The following is a 21852-nucleotide window of genomic DNA, read 5'->3' on the forward strand; positions in this document are numbered from 1 at the left end:
TCTCCCCGACGGGAGCAGCAGATCTGTGTGTGCTGGTGGTTCCAGGCTATTTGCGGTTTCTGAGTGTTTGATAGAGGTTGATGTGTGCAAACTTCTTTTAGAGTCGCTAGAGAAAGCCACTAGGTTCTCATTGCCTTACATAGAGTCAACAACCTCTGGAATTAATGGACATTTAGACACTTCAGTAATATTGGACATTCCTCACACACAACTGTGTTTCAGCACAGAGTATGAGAGGGCCTGTCGCCAACTCGATTCTATACACGTACTATGTTTCCTTCTGGCACAAGGTCGGGTCAGACCCAAGACCACAGCAATTATAGCTCTACCTTTCTCGCCTTCCATCTATGTCTCTTTCTGTCACTTGGTTATTTCCCTCTCGCCTACCATAACATATAAGTTTAAAGGAAAATCTTATACAAAAGATTTAATTCTGCCATCATTTCTTAAACTATTTACATATTGTCTCATCCATACAATTAACATGAATGGTAAAGAGACCTGGCAAGATCCAAAAAATTATGAAAAAGTATCTAAGCAACTTGCAAAAATAGTCTGTATGATGAGGCTGGCTGCAAAAGGGAGTCAATCCCATTGACTTCCCATGTTAAATTGTCCAACTTTACAGCAGAAAAACATGTTTACAGCCTGGTGCAAAAAAAATTATTTCGATCTAAACAGCAAATTTTGCCCTTCATGACAACTGTGAGGGGGGTGAATGTTTTTACAACTCATCCGTTTAAATTATATTAAGACTTAAAGTTGTGCATAATTAAGGGCGTGGTCACTTGAGTGACAGGTGGATTGCCGCTGCTGACACTGCCGTCACGCTAGGTGGGCGTGGCTTCAGCAAATAGCTCCCGCCTTTTTGCCCGTTTTTGATTGTCTGGGAGAGTGACGCGATGACGGGCTGCCAAGATGGCGACGGCACGCTCTGCACACTTTAGGCTTTAAAAACACACTTCAGGAGTCTACGGGTGACGTCACAGACACTACGTCCATGTTTTTATACAGTCTACCCTCAAAATCGACAAAACAAACATCTTTAGTATTTTGATTTATTTTTAATATACTGGTCTTTTGGAATCAACAGTATCCATGCACGTAATAAATGTACATAAAACAGCAGCTTTTCTAGGATTCATGCAATTTTAAGCAACCCATACTTTTCAGTTCGGAAAACACTTCTGTAAAAATTTGAAAGAATCACGTTTCAGAGTATAACAATATTCATTTCTGAGTGTGAGTGGGGGAATCCCTGGATCTTTATATGCCAATAACATTTGCTATAAATCACAAAATTAACAGACTTAATTAACCAACACATAACCAGATGATACAGCCCTAACCAAAATGCCTTAATGACTCACACATTGAATTAGAAATAGCAATATAGCATTAGGAAATGACTCACAGATAATTGCATAAAATGGTATACAATTACAAGACAAGTGTCAAGGAAACTCCCTTCTTAAATTACAGGGGTAGCCACCTCTGTCAGCATGTGCTGGAAATACTGAAGCATCACTTGATCTCTGAACTGATTCAGTATTCTTTATTTAAAAGTAAGGCTCATCCTCTATATAACATAATTCTTAATACATGGTACATCTGTCTGCCCTGGGGTCATTTCAAATACTCTGCTTACCAAAGGCCACAATGGTCAAAGTAATTACCTGAATGTATTTGTCTTCCATTTAGTGTGCATGTATGTGTATGACACGGTCAATAGGGAAGAGCCGTCTAACTCTATGGCTTGGCCAGCCTACTATCCCTGCTTAAAAACATTTTGTGAAATACAGTTTAAATAGATGCACATGCATACAGTAGGTTTTTTCCAAACAATCACACCTGCACTTATTCTGACAAAAGTTTCCCTAGAGAGTCTTTGCTGTCAAATAGATTCTCCTCCAAAGGCTCTTATAAAGACACACTTATACTCTGTTTTATAACTGACATCCAAAGCAATCAGCAGCAGAGCGTCTCATTAGATTCCCAGCAGTAGATAATATGTTACAGCGGAGCAGGCAGAGCGCTATGGAAGTGTGTCTGTGGGGGGGGTGGGGGAGTTACTTACAGCCGTCATATATGTCTGTGGGGATATGCACAGCTGTATGGTTGTAGGAGGTGAGGCGGTTTTTGAATGACGGGTCTTCCTTAAATTCAGGTCTGATCCGGTTTTTTCTTCCTTCTGTTTCATTGGCTTCAAGCTGGAAGAGAAACAACAACAATCAGCTCTGGTATTGTACATATCTCCAGTAAATCCAGTTATGAACTTTCTGTTCATCAAAAAATGTATCAAGGTTTCAACTAAATATAATTAGAATCACCAAATCAAAATATATATATGTGTGTGTGTGTGTGTGTGTGTGTGTGTTATATATATATATATATTACACAACATTTTCTATCAAATAAATGTAACTATCATGAGTGACTTCTTTCAAATTTTGAATGGTATATGTACAGAAAAATCTGTCCTTTCTGATGGATAAAAAAACAAACAAACAAACAAAAAAACAAACACTCCCTCCATGTGTTTTACACAGACTCATCCTAATTGGCAGCTGGGATGTATGGCACACAGCAAGTGTGTATCCGCCAGCTGAGTCTGCATTAGCTGAGAAGATATATTCTCATCATATCTTGACTGCCTGAAATAACTCACACATAAGCTCACTAATGCATGATCATAACCGGACAGAAGAGCTCATGTTATTCATGTTTGATGTAGTATCTGCACACACACACACACACAAAAAACAGACTGTCTGTGTGCTGTAGAGTCTTTAATTGTTTACTCACATTATCCTTGGCATTATAGTAAACTATATCATCTTCCTGCAGAGAAAAAGAAAAAATAATAATAATTAAAAAGAAAGGAACATTTTTCAGGTTTATAAAGGGATATAAAAGCACCATTAAGATATGTGTTCTCAGAGGTAAAAATTTTTTGTAGCTTAGGCACAACCTATTTTATATTATAGGGTTCAAACCTGAAACCTTTTGGTTACCAGCCCAGATCTTAAAACACGTACAGTATGCCTGTGATATGTCCTCATAAAACCTCCCCATCATGTTAATCATACAGTGGAAGTATCACTGTACTAAGCCAACTATGCATACAGCATGTGTTCCACAGATCTGAACTTTTATACATTTGCTTTGTAGCAAGTGGGAAATGTATTAAGGCGATCTAAAGAAAGCCTGGTCTTGCAGCAAGTGGTCATGATGACCAGCTGATGTTCAACTGCTCTGGGCCATCAGTGCTGTCGGGGTCAGGCATTTTTGAACATTCACAGCATATGGTGGGTCTGTGTGTGTGTGTGTATGTGTGTGTGTGTGTGCCTACAGTAAAAATAAATCCGTGGAAGAAATGCAGAATGTGTATTCAGTGAAATCAAATCTTCAGACATCACCAGGGAGTGAAATTAGATCCATTAAGCTGCAACACATTCCCCCACTTAAACACAACACACAGAGGAAAAACACTCTGGTCAATGGTACAATCAGATTATTTATTCATCACTTTATTCACTTGTTTGCATTTAATTGAAAGACTCTTGATTTCATTTAACCGATTTAATTTAACTAAACAAAGAGGTCTAACACACCAAAGCATTTAGCAGTGAAACCGAGTGGAGGTATTATCAATTTCAATAGCATCTCCTGCCAGAGGTCTTCATTTGGAATGATCTATATAAAAATCTGCATAACACTTCAGAATTTATTCTTGTGATCAAGTAAGCAATCTACTGTTCTGCCTAAAATAAAAATTAATGTGCAGGATGTAAACTGATACTTTTATTATTAATATTATTATTATTATTATTTTATGAATACAACTGTTAAAGTAATAGTTTGCCCGAATAATGCAAAATCTGTCATTGTAGAAAAAAAAAAAAAAAACATTTCTCAAAATATTTTATTTTATGCTCCATAGAAGGGGGTGTGGGGGGGGGGGGGGGGGGGCATACAGGTTTGGAACAATATAAGGGTAAGTGAATAATGACATTTATGAAATTTAGATTTTGAATTTTTGGGTGAAAAAAAAACATTCTAAAACAAATATGTCGGTGGACATTGATGCGAGAGGACAGCAGAGTGATGTTTTCTCTGGATGAAGCGTTATTATGGATTGTGGACTCATATTTTGGCCAGAAATTGTGATTTAAATAGCAACTTTTCACTTTTGTGTGTGAACTATCCCTTTAAGTCTGGATATGCAATCTCATTGGCTGAAAGGTCACACAGAACCATGCTGTTAGACCACCATAGTTGCATGATAAGTCACTTGTGAGTAGAGATGGTTGACTAGTCATCTAGCAGCCAGCTAGCTAGTCGATTAGGGGAGTTGGCCAGTTAGTGTTAATATTTTTGGCAGCAGTGTTTTAATGAGCATGTTGACAGTGTGCTGTTACACAGCTGCACTGTAAAATTCTCCACCGGAAAAGTCTTTAAATTCATGCCCTTTAAAGCACCACTAGATGCACTAATACAGACCTCTTTGGCCTTTGCATTGCCGCATTACAGCATTGAATCTCGTGATGTTTTTGAGCATTTCAATTTAAAAAAAGTCAAACTTTAAAAAGTTCTATCTCTTTTTGAAAGCAAAACTGGGTCTTATGTAAACAGTACCAAAGAAATGTGGGATGCATGGCAGATTTTGATTTCAATGTACTTTTATATTATAGTATTTGGATACTCATGGTGATACAGGAGTAATTCCAAATCTGTATTCATTCCAAATCTATATACTTTTTTTTTTCTATGCAACACATAATGTTGAAAAAATGTCTGTATTTTGTGTATAAATAGAAGTCAGTTGGTTTTTCAAAAATTCTTCTTTTGTTTTGGTTTGGAACAGTATGAGGGTGAGTAAATCATGACAGAATTTCCATTATCCCTTTAACATCTTTTCTTCTGATGCCACTTTATGTCCTTGTAAAAGGGCAATAAAAAACACCTGGATTGAATTGATTTGAAATGTTAAGTCAAAGAGAATAATTGAATATGCACCTTGCAAATGTTCAGTGTAGAAGTACTTACTTCAAATTCATCTTTCCATTGATGCTCCATTTGGAAATTCTCAGCTGCGGTTGCCAAAGTCTATAAAAAGAAAAAGAGGAAAAAAAATCATTTGAATTAGTTAAGCACTGCATCAACATTTTTGTGATGATGATCAAAACTCTGATAATAAGAAATTAAATGTTTACTGTAAAGCTGTATTATCTGGCCCTACTAGATATGTATAGTTCACTTTTTTTCCATCACAATATAAAAAATAAAAAGACTCAAACAATTTTTCTAGCAGCCTTGGTTCTTGCCCAAAAGGTGACACCAAACAGAAAATGTGGGCAAGAGGTTTGACAGGACGCTGGGTTCTGTTTAAGAAAAGGGCAGAACAGAGCAAAAGCAGAACGAACATTCAGGTCTTTGTTCTGTCACCCGGAGCTCTCAGCAGCTCAACCCCCGCAACACACTCAGTCTGAGAGTCTTCCCAGAAGGAAATGGTACTGTAACATGATGTGACATTTCAAGAACAAGGACGAGGATTCATGAGTTCTCAATCTTTGATACGTACAATATTTCCGAATATATGCTGGGATTTCTACAACTCGGACACAACAGAATTAATTCTGGTGCTTCTGTCAGTTACACACATGGTTAACCTAAATCATCAAATGCATAACTCAAGAGAAAAAATATCAGTCTCAATGCTGTGCAGAATATACAGAGTCTTTGAGAAGATCTAAATGACTAAATTCTTCATTATCAACACATTTTTCTAAGTTACAATGTAGTAATAATAGTAATATTAATCACTTACAATAGTGTTTAATATTACACTGCAGCCCCGCTAGCTACTAACTATTAACAGATTCATTCATTTTTTATTCAGTTATTTAAATTAGCAATTATCAATGTTGTATTTAGTGTAAACATATCTGAGTTCATTGCTTTTAGTAGTAAGTTTGACTGTATTTTAAACATTTTAAATAATGAGCAGCTTATAAGGTTCGTTTCACTAACTTTGACCCAGATTCAGCAGATTCAGCTAAATAAATTAAAACGGCCATATCCAACATGTCTTCATGTAATTTAGTTTAACATTGCCATTTTCACCACTTATACCACCCTTAGAAGTAACCAGGCCATGTCAGGGAAAAATAGATAAAGATGGCTTAAAAAATAAAATAAAATAAACAAATAAAACTATTATAAAATAAAATAAAATAAAATAATTTGTTTATTTTAAATGCATTGGTAAAATAAATATAATTATTAATTTATTTATAAACACAAAAATAAAAACTATTTACTATACATACAATTATTTTTCTTTCAAAATAATATATATATTATATTAGGGGTGTAATGATACGCGTATTCGATTTTGCAACGAGCCACCAGCGCGTGCTGAGTGAGCAAGCGCCTTAGGGGCCGCTCACATATCGTGCCTAAAAACGTGTGGAAAACGCTAGTCGCGCCGCTTTCTCTTCCTTTCCAAAGCGCTCGGGCAGAAGCGCTCATGAGGTGTCTGTCTTTACTAAGCAACAATGACGTGCTCTCTCCATGAGATGCGGAAATTTCAGCAAAGGATAAATGGATTTGCAGCTCTAAAAATCGCTTGCAGTAGCTCTGCTACTAAATTTATTTGGCTGAGCTTTTAACGTTTTTACAAGGACGAAGCTGATTGGTTAGTTCTTGTCACATGACCCGCGGTGCGCTTGCGGCATTCTGAAAAGTTTAGATGTTTTTACATTTTGCTGTATCTAAAACATACCGTACCGTACCGAACCGAACCGAACCGTGACATCAGTGTATCGTATCAAACCGAACCGTGAATTTTGTGAACCGTTACACCCCTATATTATATTAGGCTGGGTTTCTAAATACTGAACAAGTGTCAACATGTAAACACAGACAGTCATGTGCTAATACGCTCATTGTTGTGATATTCAAATTTGTTAACCAGATGTTTCTGCAACTTAGTTTCAATTAATGGTCTGGTTAGACAAGGGAGGAAGCTTCGGCTAGCGAACTTTAAAGAGCCTGTCTACATAATACATCAAACTCTTATTTCAAAAGAGCAAAGAAAATGATATGACAAGAAGATGGAATCATATGAGCCTTATTCGCTTTAAAGGTTTCCTGGTTTGGAGCTTAGCTAAAGCTGATGTTTAGTAATGTGAGCTTCCCAACCCAGCATTTGCCTTAAATAAACAGATCCATCAAACCTCAAAACCTGCCAACTAACACAGATACCTGAGATCAAGATATTCTCTCAATAAAGCCATCGCTGCTCTGAAATCCAACCCTTCCTCTACAACTTTGTGTAATTATGCAATGCCCCACTTTTGAACCCCGAAAAGTTGTGTAATTTTGTAAGACAGCAAATGTGAGTTTGTAAGGTGGGAGCTAACGACTGCATTTCAGAATCAACTCATTCCAGTCTGCAACACCTCTCACAGTTTTGTCAAAAAACTTACAACAATGACACCCACCATCGAGGGGGGAAAAAAAGCACATCAGCCTTTCTATCCAGACACTATGGATGCTGTTCTTATAAACAGATGGACACTCACACACATTATTAGACACTCTAGAGCTGGAAGTCTGGGCTGAGATCCAGCAGTCTCTGCACCTCCTCTGCACAGTCTGGGAGAAACTAAAAATACACTGTTTCACACTCCAGCACGTACACATTTAACACATGCACCCAGGACTTGTTATGCAGGATATGTAAGACTGCGTTCAGTTTAAACGTACTCTTAAAATACGGCAGCAAAATCAGAGAAATGCAAAACAGCAAGTCACTCGTCCTCGTACAATCGCACTACATTTATAACACACCGTCAGCGTGGCAACAAGTCGATTTATATCTATGCGTCATTGACAGCATGCTGCTGCCATAACAACCGTTTCCAGGAGAGACTCATTAGTGGCCTCTGGTCATTACAGGTCCTCAAGGAGAAAAGGTTCATGGGGTTCATAATGGAAACTAACACTGAAGTATTTCTGCTGCTCGTTATAGAGAATAATCAATTACGTACAATAGAGATAATGAAAGATGGAGGATGAGAGTTCCATTCATTCAGATGTTTCCTGGCAAAAAGTAAAGGTAGGCAAAGGTTGAGAGTTGAACTGATATGAACTGTAATTTCTGCAGCCACTCAGCAAGAAGACATCATCTTCAGATGACAACTAGGCAATGTAATGAGTAAAAACAACACTGAGACACCCATTACTGCAGGTAACATGCAAACGCTATCAATAAAAGAAGGGGAGAAAAAAGAAAAAGAAAAAGAACAGAAAAAAAGGAAAAGGATAAAAGAAGTTAAAAATAAATTATTTCTATCAAAACAAAAACTGTAATGGCCCCAATTGTTGCCGGGATATGTGCGTGCTTTCACACACAACCCTTGAAGATCCCTTAACGACACGTGACATCAGCGCGTGACGTGTAATGTACGAGTCGAAAACATTAGGCACGTTATACTTTCACTGAAGCAAGCAAACGATCTCTGCGTCAGCGCGGAAAGTGAGGAAATAACTGATCTCTGCTTCATTACAGTTTGCACATATTTTTTTGTCGCAAACGTTGATCTTACTTCAAAACAGCCGGTAAAAGTCGCGTCATCACTTCGACACGGAATTAGATCTGGCTTTTGTTCACACAGCGCTCGTCCCGGGTCGAACCCCGCAATGTTACTATGTCCCCGACCCGGGTTCAATGCGGAAGTCAATCCCGGGATGTGGTTGCTTTCACACAGAAGGCGACCCGGCAATGTTCCGGCAATATGACAGGTCCGACGTGCAGTGTGAAAGGGGCTCAGAGGACATACATCATGTGACAAAATTGTTAGATTTCTAAGCAAGCACTGAATGGAGCACCCATTAAAAGATGTTCAGCTAATTGGAACCGCTATAGGGTGTTAGGTGAACTCGATTCAACAGGAGGACTGAATTGTCCATGACAACGGTTCTAGTGGTGTGAAGGCAAAGTGTTATAAGAACTAACGCATTCAGTAAATCATGACCTTTGTGTATAGGTGTGTAGAACTGACAGTCCCAGTAATAAACTACAGCCGTTCCTGCTACTTCACTCCCCTCCAATTCATCAAGCTGATTACAGTAACCACAGTGGAGCAAGTCAATACCCTCACAGGACGTCCATCAATAGCTTTACTCCACTTTAATCTAGCCAGACCGGAGAGAGAGTGTGGAGGGTGGGGGTTGAGCGAAAGCAAAAGCATTTCATTATAGATGAGTGAGTGTCACAAAGGTGCTCACTGGAATATCTTGCGAATCTCATGTGAAACACTGCATGCATATAATGTCCTGATGTGGTAAAACTCTGTTATAAAATTCACTTTTATGGATCTGAACAAGCCCGGAACATTTGTGCTATAGATATGAATGATACCTCAATTCATGATGCTTATTAAAGGGATAGTTCACCCAAACCTGTCCAAACCTGCATGAGTTTCATTCTACTGCTTCTTCAAAAAAAAAAAAAAAAAAGGGGGGGGGGTATTTTGAAGAATGTGAGTAATAAAACAGTTGCTGGTCCCCACTGACTTTCACAGCATGGAAGAAAATATCATGGAAGTGAATGGGGACCAGAAACAATGTGGTTACCCACAATCTTCAAAATATCCTCTTAGATGATTAGCAGAAGAAAGAAATTCACTTGAGTGTGAGTAAATTAATGCAAAATTCATTTTTGGGTGAACTATAACTTTAAGTAGAGGTGTGATGTTAGACTGGTTATGGTTTCCAACTGGAAGATGATAAAAGACGTGAAAATCAATCTGACTTGCATTGAAGGAGGGACCTGAGCTATATCTAGAGACCAGAATATCAAAGACATGACGGTAGACTCTTTTAACTGGAGCCAGTAAGTAACCACCCTGAACACCCTAGCAACAGCATAGCAACACACTAACAACTACACAGAGCACCTTAGCAACCACCCTCAAATCACCTTTGAAAGCAGCACGTTTTGTACACCGTCGTCTTCTGAAGACTTTAATTAAAATTTCCTCTTTTTTTGAGTGTTTGGATTTCCTGTGTCTTTGAAGCTTTTAAAAAATGGTCACATAGGAAAACTAGACATGCATTTCAAGTAGAACACATCAGCGCTTGCAGCACAGAAAATCAATAAGGTAACTATTTAGTCATAGTTCAAAACTTTAAAGTAAATGCAAATATAGATAGAAGAGTGAGAGAGAAAGATCGGTAATAGTTGGTAATGCAGTCCTTGGGTGGGAAAAAAGCACAGACTACAATTTAGTATGCAAGTATCACCAGGAATTCAACTAAAATGACATTCTGAAAGTGTCAATCAGAAATGTACAAACTTTATTTTTTTGTACAAAATGTATTTTTCAGTGACCACTGCTAATACCAATATTTCGATGGCAGGGTAGTAGATGTTTTCAAAAACCGACAAAAATATAGATTTATAGGACAGTGCTATGTTAACTGAAGCTAAACTATTACAAATCTTTGTAAAATCTAAATATCAGATAAAATTAAGCTTTAAAGAAAGAAAGAAAGAAAGAAAGAATGTCCCCTTGACAAATAAATAAAATAAGTAGTGGAAATATACTATATTAGACAATATACTATATATATTATTATTATTTTTTTATTATTATTATACTTCAGTGCCTAGAGTTTGAGTACATTCAATTGTGAATTGCATGCAAAAAAAAAAAAAAAAAAAAATGTGTAAAGCAGGAAATTTATCAAATATGCTATTTTAGTACATTGGTGCTTTAAAACACTGTAACAACAGGGAATACACAAAGTCAGACATGCCTTTCGAACTAGTTTGCTCTTTGTGATTTAGGCTGATCTTTGCTCATGCTAAAGCAGAGGCGGCTCAGGTCCTGTCCATTTGGAATAAAGAGATTTTGATGGGACTGTAAACCACAGCATCACATAAAGGTGAAACAAATACATCTCTGAATGAGAAGAGGATCTCACCACTACTATACCATCACTCCCATCAACCCTGGATTATTCTATACACATGACAATAGAACAAATAACATTCAGAGGCCTGAGATCACACGGATGCATTCATCTTTTTTTGTGATTTACATTAAGCCTCTCATTTGCTTCCAGAAAGCAAAGCTACCTGCTGCACAAATACTCAGCGCAACTGACAGCCTCATTTATTCTGCACGCATCCTGAAAACCAGCAACAAACACAATGCTTTTTCCTCAGCACATCCCGATAAGAAGATAGGAAAAACTATCTAAAGTTCACCTTCCTGACACCTGAATGCACTCCGGTGACCTTACAGTACAGTTGGTCAATTATTCCAAGACAAAGACCCAGACAGACCGCAACGTGACACAGGCTATAAACTAAGCAAGGCCAAAGGTATATTGCTTTCTAATGGGAAACTTTGGCTGAGAGTCGTCATTGAGTTACAGCAGTCGTTCATAAATCCTGTTTGGGGCTGCTCTCCTGGGCAGTGGTGAGTTTCATAAATGATTCAAGATCTGATGTGCACGTCTATTCACAGATGAAGATGTCCTCTGCCAGGGGCGATTCTAAGATTTTCATTTTAGGGGGGCTCAGCCCCCAATAAGGGTATGATTAAAAAATTCTATTTGACTATTAGGGTAGGGTTGTATACTACTAACCTTATTTCAATCCACTATTCCATTGTATTCCCTGTATTTCATATATGGGAGTAGGAGTACTGACTGAGCCATATACAACACTGTAAAAAAAAACGAATACAGTTTTTTAGATGTGACCAGTCACTGGAAAATTTTGAATTGGGAATGTAGATTTTTACAATAAAGACTTCCTGATTCAGTATTAGGACATTCATGTTTATCCTTTGATGATACCACAGCTTTTTCTTATGAAATGTACGTGGAAATTGGCAGAAAATTAAAACAACATAAGGGTTCAATGACTGCAGTGAATCTTGGGAACACAGTGGTATTGTGTGTGTGTGTGTGAGGCTGTCTGTTCTATTCTCACCTGACTGTTGCTCATTTGCAGACCTACTCCCGCACGACAAAAAAATGTTGTATATCCATCTACAATGAAAAATAAATTATTATATTTTATTATTATTATTAATTTTTAGCTTTTTAGCCTTTATAATCAACAATACGGTTGGTTATACATCAAGTCAGCCCCTGGAAATGTATTTCATTTCAAATAATTTAACTAACCAGCTAATATTCATTAAGAATATAGACAAAACATGTATTAATGTAATTGTCTATTGGCAATATGTTTAATCTGTTCTATATTTATTTATATTTATTAAAAATAACATCATTATCAATTTGCCACTTCTATAAATCAATTACTTAAAAAAAAAAAAAAAAAAAAAAAAAATCACAGATCCCTTTACTCTTACTCTAATATATGTATCATGATACACTAATGATTCATTATTACTTAATACAAAATCATATTTAATAATACAAAACAAAATAACTCCACATGATGTTTCTCTCTCTGTGACATTTAGTGCTTTCAGACAATGATGTGTGTCTTTAATCATTTCTGTGAATGGCTGCATAATGTAATGCCGAAATACACAATAATATGTTTTGAATTTTGAAAAGTAAATTAAAATAAATCATGATCGTTTTCTAAAGTATGTTTTCATGGGTGTTAATCGCTTCATTTTTGTTGGAAGAAAAAACAACTGTCACACCGTGATAAAGGCTGAAGGGGAACGCAGCGAAGACGTATTGGTATTGGATGCGAGAACACACACACACGCACACACACACACACACACACACACCTTGTACTCTCTGATGTTCGCTCTGCTCGGCGCCCCTGTGGATTGAAAAACGCGCTGAATCCGTGCAGACTCAGATCAGGGGAGGAGCCGGAACTTGATGCAGCTTGCCACCGTCTCAAATGAGTTTTTAAAGGGGACTGAAGCGATCACTAATTAATTAATCAAATAATTTTTTAGGGGGGCTGGGCATAAGTTTAGGGGGGCTGAAACTTAAATTAAGTAAAGTGATGGGAAAAAAAACTCATAAATAAAAAACAAATGTATTATAATATTTGTACAAAATAATAATAATATACTATTATTATTTATTTATTTAGCTTCAAAATATGCATTGTTTTTAATACAATTATTATTGTAAAAAAAACGAAATTGATACTATAAATGGCAATAAATAAATACATATAGTACATAAACTTACTTTGTATATTTTTTATCAATGCTAGATTTAGTAATTCATCTTCAAAGTCTGAATCAAATATATATTTGTTTTATTATTTAAACTGACAGTTTAAATTCAAGGGCAGTAAACCCTCCTCAGAAAACTTCATAGCAACAACCTGGCAACCACACAAACAGCACAATATCAGTGCATCACAGTCTGAGTAACTTCTCCATGTCATTTAATTTATTAAGACAGCTTTTTGAAGTCTAATGAAGTCTGTGTGCATGCCGGATTAACACACGAATTGGGCGAAAGCAGCACAAGAAGACGTGTTATGATAGGATTATCCACTACTGTCAACTAAAGATTCTTTAACAATTGCAAATGGAATATTCAAATAACCTGGCAATCCAGAGATGGCAGTTGATTATGGTGATGGAAGTCGGTAGAAAGGTGACTTTAATAATGCAGATACTCCCTGGGGATACTCAGGCTGACAATAATGTTGCATTCATGACTGGATCGAAACACTGCTTTTCTTTTCCCCCAGAGGAGATGAGAGGAACGATCCAATTACCTCCAAGACATTACGTCTGGTTCCATTATTTAAGGGGCATAATCGTTAAACACGGCAGCCAACATTAGGCAGATGGTTTAGTGTGACGCCTGATTGGAGAAATCCCTTGGCCAATAATAACATGGACACAGATAACAGGTCCTAATCTACTATCATGCAATTTTATGGTTGATATGTTATCTACCTATTATTTTCCTTGGCTTCAGGTACATTACCCTAAACCACCAAAAGTAAAAAAAAAAAAAAAAAAAAAACTGTTTCGAGGACGCATGCTCCATGCTTTTCACTCCATGAAAAGTTTCCCGGGAGCTATACAGTGCACAGTTAATTTCCCAAGCTCTCAATGCCGTGCAGCGTAATCGCATCTGTTCGGGGAGAAGTGTTTGATGCATATGGATGTAGAGGAGCTCAGACAGCTGCGACTCAGAAGCAAACAGAGTGTGCCGAGCATCCATCGCTCTTGCCCTGCCCTCATCAGTGGGCCTCCGGCTACCTTCACACACATGCCGTTATCGACAGCCCCCTCGCTAATGAAGAAGCCCATAGGCTAGAGCAAAGAGACAGATACGTCCCTCGAGTCCAACTCGCCTGAAAATCAATGAGCCATTTACAACAGCCTGCATCCTGTGACACCACACACCAATTTACAACCAGGGATATTAAGCCATGTAAAACAATGACCAATAAATAAATGAATGTATTTGTCCTTAATCAGTATTTTAGTCTAAACAACTAACACCTATAAAACACATAAACAACATCAAATAATCAAATAAATAATTGTTAATAAATCTAATAAATTAATAATAATTAAATAATCAAATGAAGATGAAATCAAACAAATACACACACACACACACATTTACATGATATATATATTTATATATACTTTCTATTCCTTACATTTTAAAAATAGGTTCATTACTGCCATTTCATTTCGGCTTGTTTTCATTCCGGCTTGTCATCATTAAAAAAAGTAAATAAATAATAAAACCTATCCAGATAAATTGCACCATCCAGATGAAGTGAATTTGATTGTGGTTGGATGAGAAGTATAAACCTATACCATTCTGACACCCTATTGGTTTGTACGCGATACATTGCAACTACAAATGACACAAATCAAATCACACTCCTGCAAGGACATAGCCAGTGTTGGGTTCATTTTTCAAAAAAAGATATATTATATTAAAAGTAGGGTTGGGTATGAAACCGGTAAGCACCGAACCGAATAAGGACGCAGATTTCAGTGCCTCTTAAATGCCAGAGCGATTGATTGAAATGTTTGTCCTGGTTCTCTGAAATGTACACAATAAGCATGGGCATCGCTAGGCTTTTTTAGCGGGGCTATAGCTTTAGCTCCATAAACTGTACACAAATTTGCGATCGCCTCAGAGTCAGACCGCTTAAATGTCATATGAAACTGGCATCAGACGGTGAAACGGTCTCCTCCTCGTCTTCCAGCGGTTTCTTCAATCTGCAGACCGCGGCGGAGCAGCACGAGTGGACACAAGGTCATAAATACAGTTTACAAAAGGTCACGAAGGAGCAGTCGCTTGAAGAAATCAGACATCAGCTTCTTATTCTCTATCCCAATTGTGTGTTTATTTAACTTATATTATCTGTCATGAGTCTCGTCAAGAGAGTTTAGCTCCACGTAGCCTATCATAAAAATATAATAATGTTTTATGTTCGGGAGCTTTTATAAAAACAGAGATATTATCATTAATTTTAAATTTGAGTATAGGTGACTGTGGCTACAAATAAACAGGAACAGACTCGACTGAATAAGCAAGCTATTTTCATAAGCGTTAAAAATAAATAAAATAGAAAAACATTTATTTCTGTGTTATTTTTCTGTGATTAATTTTGAGTGCTGATAAATTAATTCATTATGATCAATGTATCACTTATCGATGGTTTTTTGAATATTTAACAAAGCATGCAAACAAACAGCTGCTTTTATCATGTTCGTTTTGTGATCATGCTAGTTCCAGTGACTTATTTCTTAGTTTTCTGATAACTTCTCTTTGTTGATGAAATGATGAGGTTGCGTGAAGTTGTTCCTGAGAGACGTGTAAAGGGCATGTTTTAGTGAAGCACAGTGGTGCTTCAGGCTCGACTGTAGAAACCCTGCGCTATTCTGGCCTCGGTGCTACTGGCCCGAAGCTATCAGCCCCGCCCGGCCCATTTTAAGCCCTGGCTCACACTGGCCTGACACTGGAAATGCGACTATTATGGCCTATGGCCTTTAGAATTATTATTATTTTTTTAGTTTTTTTGAGGAGGTGGGGTAGTGCAAAATAGGCTCCTGTGGCGCGTCCTAAGCTTTTGTTCTTAATGGATTTTTTTTTTTTTCTTACATTACTTTTACTTTTATACTTTAAGTAGTTTTGAAACCAGTACTTTTACACTTTTACTTGAGTAAAAAGCTTGAGTTTATAATTCAACTTCTTCAAAAGTCTTTTAAACCCTAGTATCTATACTTCTACTTGAGTGATGAATGTGAATACTTTTGACACCAGCGATCAAACACGTTGAATCTGATCTGTAACGAGCATTAGTGACAGAATCATCAGCCAATCAAATTTTAACGTTACATGACAGCACACCCTTTGGGACCAGCGACGTGCCCAGTGCTTCCCCCAGCTAGGGTTGCAAGGTTTTCTCGATAAAAACCACCCAATCGCGTTTATAGGTGTCCCCCAGATTTTTTTGTGATTGTTGCGGGCAAAAATCCTTGATTTTGTGGCACGTTTTCTTAAAAAATGTGATGAAATATGCGGGATATTTTTGCAATTTTATGTGATGAAATTGCGTGAACTTGCAAAAACTGCGGTTTGATGAAAAAGAGAAAAAAAGGTGATTCCCCCAACACCTTTTTCTCACTAGGTTTCTACCTTAATGTAAAGAGTAATTTCTTATTACTTCCTATGATAAGTGAGCATACTAAAATCACAGAATATTTAAGTTGCAATCTCTTACTGCAACTTAAATTATTTTACATACTACTAATATAATTACAACTGTGAGTTTTTGGTACTGTTCTGTAACAAAAAAGTGCAATCTTACAACTGTAAAGTTGCATCAACTTTTGAATGAAACTACAACAGTGTTAGTAGCCTAGTGAGAAGGGGGTGTTGGGGGAATCACCTTTTTTTCTCTATTTCATCTCTATTTCGCAAGTACTCGCAATATAATTTGGCTGCACTGTCATGTAACAAATCGGGAAACTGCTTTGCACGTTCTTTTGCGCTTATTTTTGTTGGCAAATAAGAATGATTTGTGCACTTCAAGTTTCACCCTGGTTTCACCGCGAGGTTTGCAGATGATGTTCACTTCACGTAATTACGTCACTTCATAAGGTTCCCATGGCAATAGGGGGAAAAATTTTCAACTTTCTGCTAATATATATGTGAGTTTTTTGCAACGAAAATACAGGGATTATGAAATCATGCTAGCCCCGCATATTTTGCTTTCTGAAATCGGCAATTTATGCGGCAAAAGAGCGGCGTATTTGAAAAAATGCAACCCTGCATAAATATGCGGCCTTTGGCTGATTATGCATTAAATCAGGCGATCGCATAATCACGTTTTTCTAGAGGGACTGACTTAACCCTGAATTCACTTACAACGGTTTTGTGCGCCATTTCAAAGATTGCACCTATGAGTGGCTAACAGCTAGCTACGAGCACAACAAGTAATTTGGCCGTTTAATTCTTTTTAATACGAGTAAAGGGACATGGAATGACAGTTCACAGACTTCATTTACAAGTGACAGGTGAGTGCTTAATTATTTGTTGAGTATTGATTCATGCTCATTGTTATGGAGGTGTGTGTGTGGTTTGATAATACTTTGGCGTGGTGTGTGGATGTCCAGTATTTGTACAGTTCTGCTGCTGTGGGCGTGTCGTCATTTTAGAGTGACTTGAATGATCATAGTGAATCGTGTATTGATGGATTACTTTCACTGATCCATGCAGGGAAATTTATTCCTAATTTAACCCACCCCCATCTTGAAACAATAAACCTCTTTCAATTTATAAGAAGTACTACAATTTTATGCAATTTTGCTTTATTAAATACATTTAATTGTGCTTTAAAGATATTAAGATATTTTACCAGAAAATAAGTCTAAAATACTGATGAAAAAATCAGTGAAGCAGACAAATAAAATAAAATAGAATTGTGTAAATGAATAAAAATAACAAATGAGATCTTTTTAATATCTCTCTGTTTTTGTTTTTTTCTCTGAAATTAAGTCTAGATTTTGTCCCTGAGAAAAACACCTGCCAAAAAAAAAAGAAAAAAAGTCAAGTCTGCAAAAGTCAGACATTTTAATATAAACAGGTATCATTATAGACCAAATAATGTGAGCTATGCCACATTAATTTTATAAAACCATACTCTTGCTGCCTATTAACAATGGTCAATATTTTTTTACTTTTCTATAATTTTATGACATAATTTCTTCATGAGTATCTATCATCCAACCATGCATCAAGACATAAACAGAAGGGGCTGAGATTTCTGAGATAAGAATAAGAATCACAGAAAGAAAGACAGAACTAGTGTTGGTGGTTCAGATTTCAGACAGCATGTGTCTCAAGTGAAGCAGGCCGAGAATGCAAAGCATCCAATTTGGTGCATTGGCCAATAGAGACGAATCTGGGAGTATTAGAGTAGAGGATTTATGGGGCTGTCTGTGGCCTAACTGAGCTCTAGGGATAGATTCCCTCTTTCCAGTGGCCTTTCACAAAGGCCAGCACACACTGCTGGGCACAATAAAGATGAACCATCACCAACGGTTATTACTTGTTGTCGTGAGTGTGTACTCATTTATTCTCATGATTGCAAATCACCACACACACGACCACCCACACACACACACACACACTCTCACTCTCACTTTCACTCAGTCACAACACTATAATTACAGCTCAGACAAATCATGACAAAGTGACCCCAATACAGCATAACAAAGTCCATTCAATGATCACTACTGAGGAATCATTCAAATAGTTGAATAGCAAACATTTAAAGTGAAGTGTGTGATTTTTACTATAAAATAAACTGCAATATAATTTCTCCCATCCCGATATTATGTGCTGTGACAACTATAGCAGGTAAGTAATTTTATATTATAGGTTAATGTGCCTGAAAAGAGTTAACAAAGGATATTTACAGTCATTTTGTCATAAAGACACTTAGAATCTACCCAACAATGACATTATGTGCTTGCCAGCTTCCAACTGGTCTTAGTTCAATTGCATTAATTTGCATAACTAATTCTCAATGTGCAGCTGTTCAAAAGATCAAGTTGGCAAAGATTTGTTTAATGTTTTAAGGTCTCACCAAAACCGCATTTATTTGATCAAAAAGATAGTAAAAACAGTAATATTGTGAAAATGGTAAATATAGGGAAACTTATAGAGAGTTTACCAAAAAAATTTAATTACCCCATCTACTCAACCTTAAGCCATCATACAGTATAGGTGTATATGACATTCTTCTTTCATATATATATATATATTTTTTTTTAAATGAACCATCCCCTATATGAATATATATTAAAATGTAATTTATTTCTGTGACTGTGAATTTATTTTTATTTTTTTTATTGGCATCATTACTTCAGTCTTCATTGTCACGTGATCCTTCAAAAATCACTCTTATATGCTAATATTCATATGTAAATTATTATATATAACACATGAGTTGTAACGTGTGTTGTAGCGTTTTATTTATTTATTTATTCATACTTTATTCATGGAACTTGAAAGCCACTGGTCATCATTCCCTTTCACTGCATGGAAAACAGAAGTGTGAATATTTCCTTTTTTGTGGCCTTTGGAAGCAAATAGGCCATACAGGTTGGAATAACATGAGAGTGAGTATATGATAACAATTTACATTTTTGGATGAACTGTTCCTTTAAGTTATGATAGGAACACACACATACAGGTGCATCTAAAAAAATTAATATCATGAAAATATCATGATATATTTTTTGTAATTTAATTTAAAAAAGCAAACTTTTTTATATTCTAGATTCATTGCACACAAACTGAAATATTTCAAGAGTTTTCCTTTAATTATGATGGTTAAGACTTACAGCTTAGGAAACTTCAAAATTCAGTATTTTAATTTTTTTTTAGAATTTCCATTTTGAACTTAATTAGTTTGATTAATACTGGGTACCTCTTGGGCTAGTTTAGAACATGCAACCACAATTATGGGAAAGACTACTGATTTGACAGTTATCCAGAAGACAATCATCAACACCCTCCACAAGGAGGGTAAGCCACAGAAGGTCATTGCTGAAAGGGCTGGCTGTTCACAGAGTGCTGTATCAAAATATATTCATAGAAAGTTGACTGGAAGGAAAAAATGTGGTAGGAAAAGGTGCACCAGCACTAGGGATGGCCACAGCCTTGGAAAGATTGTCAGGAAAAATTGATTCAAGAACTTGGGAGAGTTTTACAAGGAGTGGACTGAAGCCGGAGTCATCGCATCAAGAGTCACCACACTCAGAAGTCTTCAGGAAAAAGGCTACAGCTGTCACATTCCTAGAACCAAGCCACTCCTGAACCAGAAAAACTACAACAACAACAAAAGCATCAGAAGCATTTCACCTGGGGTAAGGAGAAAAAGAACTGGACAGTTGCTCAGTGGTCCAAGGTCTTCTTTTCAAATGAAAGTAAATTTATCATTTCGTTTAGAAATCAAGGTCCGGATTAAGACAGTAGAGGCACAGAATCCAAGCTGCTTGAAGTCCAGTGTGAAGTTTCTGAAGTCAGTGGTGATTTGGGGAGCGGTGATGTCTGCTGGCGTTGGTCCATAGTGTTTAAATCAAGTCCAAAGTCAATTCAGCCATCTACCAGGAGATTTTGGAGCACTTTATGCTTACATCTGATTTATGGAGATGCTGATTTCATTTTGTAGCAGGACTTTAGCACCTGCCCACTGTGCAAAAAAACACTTCCAAGTGGTTTGCTGACCATGATATTACTGTGCTTGATTGGCGAGCCAACTCACCTGACCTGAACCTCACAGACAATCTATGGGGTATTGTGAAGAGGAAGATAAGTAACATCTGACAAACAATACAGAGGATACACAGCGTGCATTGATATGAAACTGCTGGTCGCTTGCAGAGACATCCGAACATGATCTTTTCAAGACAACCCCATCTGCCCGTAGCCGCGTACAACATATTTTTTACGTAGATGAGCTATGTTCAGCTATGCTGAGTATATCATCCTGTGCTGTTCAAGACTGCATTCTCTGTCAGCTTTTGCTTTGAAAAGAACTGTTGTGTGGCTCCGACGGTTGATTACATGTGTGTAATGCGAGTGAAAGTTCCTCTGGGCTGCTCCCGTTTGATGTGAGGATATTCACAGGAGGACGAAAGGCAGCATCTGCTCCAGACACAGATTCAGTAATCAAGCACACTCATTACAAGCCACAAACACACACACACACACAAGGGTGCAAGCTGATGTCCCACACACACACACACACACATAACAAGATGAAACACCAATAAAACGAGAGACGATACGACTTATGTATATAACGCCACTGAAAATAGAGCAAACGGCACCAGATAAGTGGCATCTGACAGACGTTAGATTACATAACCGATATCACAGTCTGGCAGATATGTGAAAACATCCAGATTTATGTTGGAGAGCACACATAGGCAGTGTTTGATTTTTATTTTCTCATCTTGAGTTCTTCTAAGCAAGAAAAATTTAATCTCATAACTCTATTGTCTCTTCTAGAAAGCAATTCGACTAACATCAATTAGACTAAATCAAATGGAGTCTACAAAAAAGAAAAAAAAACTCAATATATAGGATATTTAAATGTCATAAACAGATTTATCCACAATTCAAAAAGTCAAAAATTCAAAGTCATTTTGAATATTCCACTTTTAACTTCTAGAACAATTCTCCAAATATCCAGAAATTTTCAATACCAACATTAATTTTACATACCCTCAAATAAGTCATGCTATGTCTATTTAAATACATTTTAGGAGAAACATCAGAAGAAAAAGTTACTAGAATAGAAAACACCATTTATAA

At 36.9% G+C, this 21852-nt stretch overlaps 1 protein-coding gene across 2 annotated transcripts in view; it reads right to left on the reverse strand.

Annotated features, from left to right (window-relative positions):
- Positions 1-21852, reverse strand: part of LOC113073053 (voltage-dependent calcium channel subunit alpha-2/delta-1-like) — an 85924-nt gene that overhangs the window by 49325 nt on the left and 14747 nt on the right. For both annotated transcript variants that reach the window (XM_026245925.1, XM_026245926.1), the window contains exons 4-6: positions 5050-5109; positions 2806-2841; positions 2078-2210 (exon numbers count right to left, since the gene is read on the reverse strand). In XM_026245925.1, the coding sequence (XP_026101710.1) occupies positions 2078-2210; positions 2806-2841; positions 5050-5109 (229 nt within the window). The remainder of the gene's footprint in view (positions 1-2077; positions 2211-2805; positions 2842-5049; positions 5110-21852) is intronic.

The sequence above is a fragment of the Carassius auratus genome, unplaced genomic scaffold, assembly GCF_003368295.1.
Source record: "Carassius auratus strain Wakin unplaced genomic scaffold, ASM336829v1 scaf_tig00011294, whole genome shotgun sequence".
NCBI classification, from domain to species: Eukaryota; Metazoa; Chordata; class Actinopteri; order Cypriniformes; family Cyprinidae; genus Carassius; species Carassius auratus.